Raw genomic sequence first — 6,930 nt, 5'->3', positions numbered from 1 at the left:
GAAACAGATTTCAAGTAAGTTAGCTTTAAGTGGTTTTAAAGTTACTAGTTAAAAAAATCAAAGTGAATTTGCTTATTTCTTAATCTGTTGCTTGGCCATAAAAGAGTACCTTCTTCTGTTAGACTTACTTCTTCTGTTAATAGATCAGTTTCTGTTTGGCCTATGAGTTCAGGGAAAAAAAACTGTGTAGGAAAGGCTTTGAGTCTGGGGGGATGGGTAGGTGGGGTTTGTGTAATCTGTAAGCAGTATTTGTTCCTGTAGAGCTCTTCCTAAGAGAAGAGCTTTTTTGATAGGATGTATATAGAAAGAGTTACACTTGCAAATTCTTTGTTTATTGTAGTCTTAGTGATATTCCAAACAGGTATTCTGACTCAAGAAACTTATAAAAAAATTCTTGTAGCTAAGTGGTATCCGTAACCTGTGTATGTACTTGTTTCTCCCTCATTCTTCAGGAGTGTGTGTGTGGGAAATACACTTCTATTTTGGTGTGGCAATGATGTTTTGTGTATTATTCTGTTGTATCAAAATAAAGAAAAAAAAATGGTTGTTTATAGGCAGTTATACTAATAACTTCTTAGCAGCTTGTGCTGGCTAGCTTGTAGCTGACTTACTTTTCCTACTATAGAGACTACTTTTCTCAGAAACAAGAGAGGTTGGAAGAAAATTCAGAAAGACGCCTGGAAGTCTTCAAGGAGCCCGTAAATAGTTATGCTGAAGATGCAGATGAAGACAATAGATTAAAGGATCAGCCTTGCAGTGAACAAGCTCAATCTCTGGTATTTTTGCTGTGTTTCCCCTTCCCAGCCCCCTCATAACATCTCTTTACCTACCTGTTGCTGTGATTGTATGTCTGAAGGACTACAAGGATGGTTTAAAGGAATTCCGTACTGTGTAACTGTGTCCTCAGCAAGATATTTTTGTCCAATTTAATAGTAGTTGCTGAGCCTTGGATATGCATTTAGAAATCTTTGGGTCTTTCTGCATTTCTGCAACACAAAGTAAAAATTACTGTACACAAAGAAATTAAGGGAAAAGCTGCAATTATGGTATAAACTCTATTGCATTAATTGCTTGTTTAAAGTATTTGAAGCTGACTTCTTAAGTTTCATATATGGACTGTATTGGAGTGGTCCCAGAGACTTTTTCCCTCTTAAGGCTATTGTAGCTACAACTGAAGCAAAGAGAACTGTCTATATACTTAAGCCATAAATAGACTCTTAACTTGCATCTGGCTGTTCTGAATTTGGAACCCTTTGTTTTAAAAAACAGAGGAAAGATATAAAGTCAATGTTTTGAATACAACTTAATTTGATAGGTTACCACAAACATATTTCACCTCACAAATTTTTACTTGTCTATTAAAATTTCAGATGTATTCCTTCAATGTTCTCATTGAATAAAAAAATATAGCTTTTATGTTAAATTTGGAGGTGATGCTTTTGTGGTGATATAAAAGGGAATGTGATAGTGGGTCATTAAATGCTATGAAAATAAAGTAGCTGTTACTCCAGCTGTACTGGAGACCTGTGTGTGAAGTTAGATGGAAACTGGTAAGCAAATTGCACATGAACCCATAAGATAGCTTTGAAGCCAGAATTAACTGTGCTTATATGTTTTAATTCATAATGGTCTTCCAAATTTTCTGTAGAAATAATGGCTATTGTGTAATTATCTGCTATTTCTAAATGGATATAAGTTTTCTTTCAGAATAAAGACTACAGTAGAGGGCTAGGCACTTGTGTTGATCTTGAGGGCATTATTGATTCTGTGCAGAATGTCATTGAAATCAAAAAGCAGGCAGAAGCAGCACACAGAAATATGTCATCGGAGGACCAATGGGAAGCTATAATTCACCTTGAAAAACACCTGGGAAAAACTACCACTGAACTAACTAAGACCAAAGAAGAGCTCACAAAGAAAACCAATGACCTAATCAGAACTGAAGAAGAGCTGGCACAGAAAACCAAAGGTGAGCTGGGTGTAAGTGTGATGTGAAAGGGAAAAAAAGAAATGGCTGACTACTGTAAGATACAAACAATAATCTAGTTGAGCAGGATTTTGGAACCAAATCATGCATATAGAGGTGGGAACCAATTGTTCTGTGTGTCTTCAGGTTAAACAATTCTACGGGCCTTGGTTATTTCATTTTTAAGGCAAAACTTAAAACTGTCAATTGCAGACTCCTGAATTATGGGGTAAAAGTCAACACTGATTCTTGATTCCATGGTTATGTTATAATTCCCATACTTAACATTTTGCTGATGCAGTGTTTTCAGGTATACTCTGGAACGCTCATAGAGGAAAAAGTAGCAATACCTCATAATGCAACTTCAGCAGAAATGTCTTGACATGATCTATATTTTATACAAATTGCAAGGCCCAATCCTCTTATTCAAAAAACCTAAACAACTTTTGAAATGTTTAGTCTAAAGTCAACATGAAACACTTTTAGTCTAAAGTCAACATGAAAATAAATCATTCTATTCAAAAGCTACTGAGGTACCAGAAGATCTGGAAAAATAGATTACTGAGTAAACTACGTAGTGGCTGTTTATTTGATGTAGGCTTATTTTCCTGTTACAGACTTTGACATGCAGAAGATTAAATTGGATGAGTCTGCTGAGCAGCTTAGAGAAGCAACTGAGGTAACTTTCTCAACAAAACTTGTGCAAAATTATTTGCTTTAATACAAAATTCCAGTAGCTTAAAATGCTATTATAGTATGCTTCTAGCTTACTATATTTTATATCATATATTATTTATAGCATATACATATTTTATATCAAGCCTAGCTTAAACTGATCTCGCTTCTAAGTGCATGTTATTGTTTAACAATTTAACACTGATGACTGAACTACTTTAAACTGATCTCGCTTCTAAGTGCATGTTTTATTTTCTAAGAAAAATTAATATTTATTATTTTCTAAGAAAATTAATAAACAGAATAAAAGAATTCAAGAACTAATGGACACTGTGAAGCAAAAAGATTATGTTATTATGAGACTACAGGATTTGACAGCCCATTTAGAAGAAACTGGAAAAGACTGTGTAAGTCTTAAGCATCTCAATTTTCTTTAAACAAAACCTTCTAAATCTATGCTTTTAAGAGACTTTATTTTGGAAAACTGAAATTTTCTGTAAGTAATTGTTACTTGCTTGAACGGAAGCAGGTGAACTTGGCATTGAAACTAAAGTTACAGCAAAATGTGTACAGGGGTGTGTGTCAAAAGTTGGACTTTCGGAAGCAGTAATCTGAAGTTGTTGGAGGACTGTAGATGTGGCTCTGAAGAGACATGTTAAAGGAAAAAAAAAAACCTCAAACTGAGAGGATTTAAGTAGTGGGAATAGAGGGATTATGTCACTGTGTATTTTTTGCCTGAATGAAAGAGGGAAAGGAGGTATTGCTGCAGCAAAAGGTCAAATTTAACTGAAGTTGGAAGTTACTGTGAGAAGGATAGTGATTGTGTAAATTTGCAACAAAAATCGGTGTGTTGCACCCACCACCACTATGTGCACACTTGCTTTCAAAGAAGGAGCAATAATGCAAATATATTGAGCAGTTTGAACTAAGAGTGGATGGCTGGGGAATCTCTGCTTTTGATGTGATAAATAAAACTTGCAACTGACTAGTCTACTGCTAGTTGCTGGATGCCAAAAGATTATTTTGGCTAAATGTATAAAGGTTAAAAAATCAAAACCTGCCTTTAAGTTTGTGGGTTTTTTTGAGCCTGATGTCCAGTAACCTGAAGTAGTTCTGAGAATATTTTAAATGAAACTTAGTCATCGCTCTGATCCATTTCTCTCTTCCACTGTAAACTTTGACCATACCTAATCTTCTATTTCCTCTCTCTGGCCCATAGCAACTTCACTTTTCAATAGTATGAATGCTCTGAGAGTGATAAGAGTTGTGATGACTGCTTCCAATTACTACTCCTTCCAAGAGCAAGACTCCAACTCTGTCCTGTGTTTCTATGAGACTGTGTGACATGAAACTTAAAACATGACCACAAACCTCAAGTCTGTTCTATAGATGATTTTTTTAAATGAAGTACTTAAAGATGAGTAATTGGTCCTTGGCAACCAACGTGGCTTGCCACTTAGATCATCTTGCAAGTAAAAAAAACTTTATTCTTAGTCAAATATATAGTCTAAAGTATGTATGACAGAACTGACTAGGCTTTCAAATTGCATCAGATATGTCATTATAAAAATGATCTGTGGCTTTGCTGAAGGCAGCTAAAACTCCCAATGCTACCAACTGTGACAAAGTGAAAAACTTATGGAGCTGACCATTTGCCCTTTGAACAAATCAGGAATTTTGTCAGCTCTTTTGAGATAGCTTTCACATGGTAAACAAACTCTGCTTATGTGCAAGTCTTTCATTTTGTAGCTTCTTAGTCTTGCTCTGCTTTTTGTACAGTGCAAATGAGTATCTGAAGGTGTACCTGCTCTTGGTTTAAGTAACTGATCTGTAACTGACTTGTTCTTCTGACAACCACTATACGTGTTATTCAGATAGTTTTGTAAAAATATTTGCGTATAAAAGATTATTAAACCTTTCAAGCACTCACTCTGTAAAACTTCAAAGTAATTGATCTTGTTTTAACACAGGACAATACTGAAACTACCACTAAAAGAAAATTTGCGAAAAAGAACCCTAACAAACTGATTGAAAGCAGCCAATTCAAGGAAACTGTTTTGAAAGGGAGAAAAAAGCGTTGCTTTGAAAATAAGTCTACTGAGGAAGAAGTTCCACTTAAAAAAGGTACAATTATCCCTCAACAGGGGCGTTTTTGGAAAAAACTTTAGTGCTATTCTAGAACAGAAACAAGGAGTTGTGAAGTGTGAACGTTGTTATGAGGCAAAAAACTACCCAGATGAACTGTAAATGGAAGTAACTGTTATGTAAATATTGTCTGTTTTGCAGAAGTTCCTATACCGTTCACTCAAAAATGTTTAAAATATAACTTGACTTTTGGACTCTTTTCTTTCTGCTGCTTTTTCTCATCTATTAATGTACTTGCAGACTCAGCTGTAGTTCTTAAGCAATTTTTTAGCAGTTTTGTACAAAACTTGCTGTGGCTGTATTTCTGGTAAAGTAACATCTCCTGCTCAAGTGTTTTAAAATTGTCTAAGCAAGCATCAAAGGTGTCAATGACTTACTAATTGTTACAGTATATGCTGTGAAACTTTGATGTTTGATTCTGTATGCATGCTGTGAACACATCAGCTCTGGTTAAGGGGATGGTACTGGCAAAGAAGAAAAGCTTTCTGCTTGAATTAAATAAAGTTATTTTAAATCCACAGATGGCATATTTTGTGCAGCTCACACTTGCATTTCCAGTCTTTTTGCTTTCCTTGCTTTATCTGTGAGATTACCCATCTTTTTAGAATGGGGTAGACAAACTAGCTGCAGTTGAAGACGTTCAAGGATAAGGGTGACACTTAGAAGGACACCACTACTTTGTTATCCATTTCGTTAAAATCTATTAATCAGTGAGATTGTGAGCCATGCAGGAGTGACTTGAGCAAAATGGTATTTGTAAGATCTGCCTACCTCTAGATTGACTTTGGCACACAGCTGGGCTTCTGTTTCTCTTAGAACTATGGAAAGCATAAGCAAAAGGAGAATAAAAGGTCTTCCCTTTGTGTCCCTTATTTTCTTGCCTTTCTCCTGCAGAATAGCCATAAGTAAGAAAATCTTCTAGGTATCATTTGGGTGAGGACAGGAAACACAAAAAGAAATAAGTTTAAAAATGGGAAGCAGAAAATATCTAACTCTAAAGGAGGGATAAAACATGTTAAAAAGAGACTTTTCAAATTTGCATGATCACAGAAAACTGAAGATACAGTTGTTGAATAAACTGAGTGCTGGACTGTCATTCATCATGTTCTGCAGTGAAGGAACAAGGGAACACTCAGTCTGGTATAATCATAGAATCATTAAGATTGGAAAAGACCTCAAGGATCATCAAGTCCAACTGTCAACCCACACCACCTAACTCACTAAACCATGTCCGGAAGCACCACATCTACACGTTTCTTGAACACCTCCAGGGGTGGTGACTCCACCCCTTTCCTGGGCAGCCTCTTCCAACCCCTGATCACTCTTGCAGTGAAGAAATTTTTTCTAATATCTAGTCTAAACCTCCCCTGGTGCAACTTGAGGCCGTTTCCTCTTGTTCTATCACTCGTTACTTTAGAGAAGAGGCCAGCACTCACCTCACTATACCCTCCTTTCAGGCAGTTGTAGAGATTGATAAGGTCTCCTCTCAGCCTCCTCTCCTCTAGACTAAACAACCCCTTACTTAGTACATCTAATTAGAACAGAAAAGAAAAGGTACAGAAAAGCAGGAGGAAAAAGGTGTCTTGTGGAATTTGATCACTCTAAGAATAATCAAACCAAAACCTGCATTGAGATGGAAAACTCTATTGCTAATGTTTCAATATGATTTTTTATAAGCAACTCAAAGTTAGTAACTCTATAGAAATGGTTGGATGTGTTCAGACAATGTTTTCATGCAGTCTACATGGACACATGTGCTTAATGCTGCCAAAGTGAAATGGCTGCTAAACTCCACCTTACTGTAGTGGCAGTACTTACTAAAATCCTTAGCATCCCCCCGGGGTACATAGTTGTGACAAACCTAATCTTAACCAGTCTTAAGGTAGTATTTATGGAAACTTGGGGTTGTGATGGAATGTTTTACATCTTTCTGGGAGAACTTTTTATGCAATACGTTAGGTGTGGGCATATATAGTTATCCTTATATCTAGTTTAGAAACTAACTGAAAAAAAGAAGAGAAGAAGGTCCCAAATGCTAAGTGAAAAGCTTGTGCTGGATTTTTAGCCTCATTTTTAAGAGGATGTTGAACATACGAAAGTATACGATACCATTGCATATCAACGACTTGGATGAGGGAGTAGAG

General features: G+C 36.0%; 1 protein-coding gene across 1 annotated transcript in view; it reads left to right on the top strand.

Annotated features, from left to right (window-relative positions):
* The window catches only part of LOC104468458 (kinesin-like protein KIF20B), a gene marked incomplete at its 3' end in the record, with an annotated part of 18,187 nt that extends 13,422 nt beyond the window's left edge, over positions 1–4,765 (top strand). Inside the window, 5 exon segments of the mRNA XM_010082584.1 lie at positions 628–776; positions 1,708–1,969; positions 2,584–2,645; positions 2,944–3,048; positions 4,612–4,765. Of these exon segments, the coding sequence (XP_010080886.1) occupies positions 628–776; positions 1,708–1,969; positions 2,584–2,645; positions 2,944–3,048; positions 4,612–4,765 (732 nt within the window).
* Positions 4,766–6,930: the final 2,165 nt, after the last annotated feature.

The sequence above is a fragment of the Pterocles gutturalis genome, unplaced genomic scaffold (genome assembly GCF_000699245.1).
Source record: "Pterocles gutturalis isolate BGI_N339 unplaced genomic scaffold, ASM69924v1 scaffold44059, whole genome shotgun sequence".
In the NCBI taxonomy this organism is placed as follows: Eukaryota; Metazoa; Chordata; class Aves; order Pterocliformes; family Pteroclidae; genus Pterocles; species Pterocles gutturalis.
The sequence above is the reverse complement of the archived record's forward strand: the minus strand, read 5'-3'. Positions and strand labels throughout refer to the sequence as shown.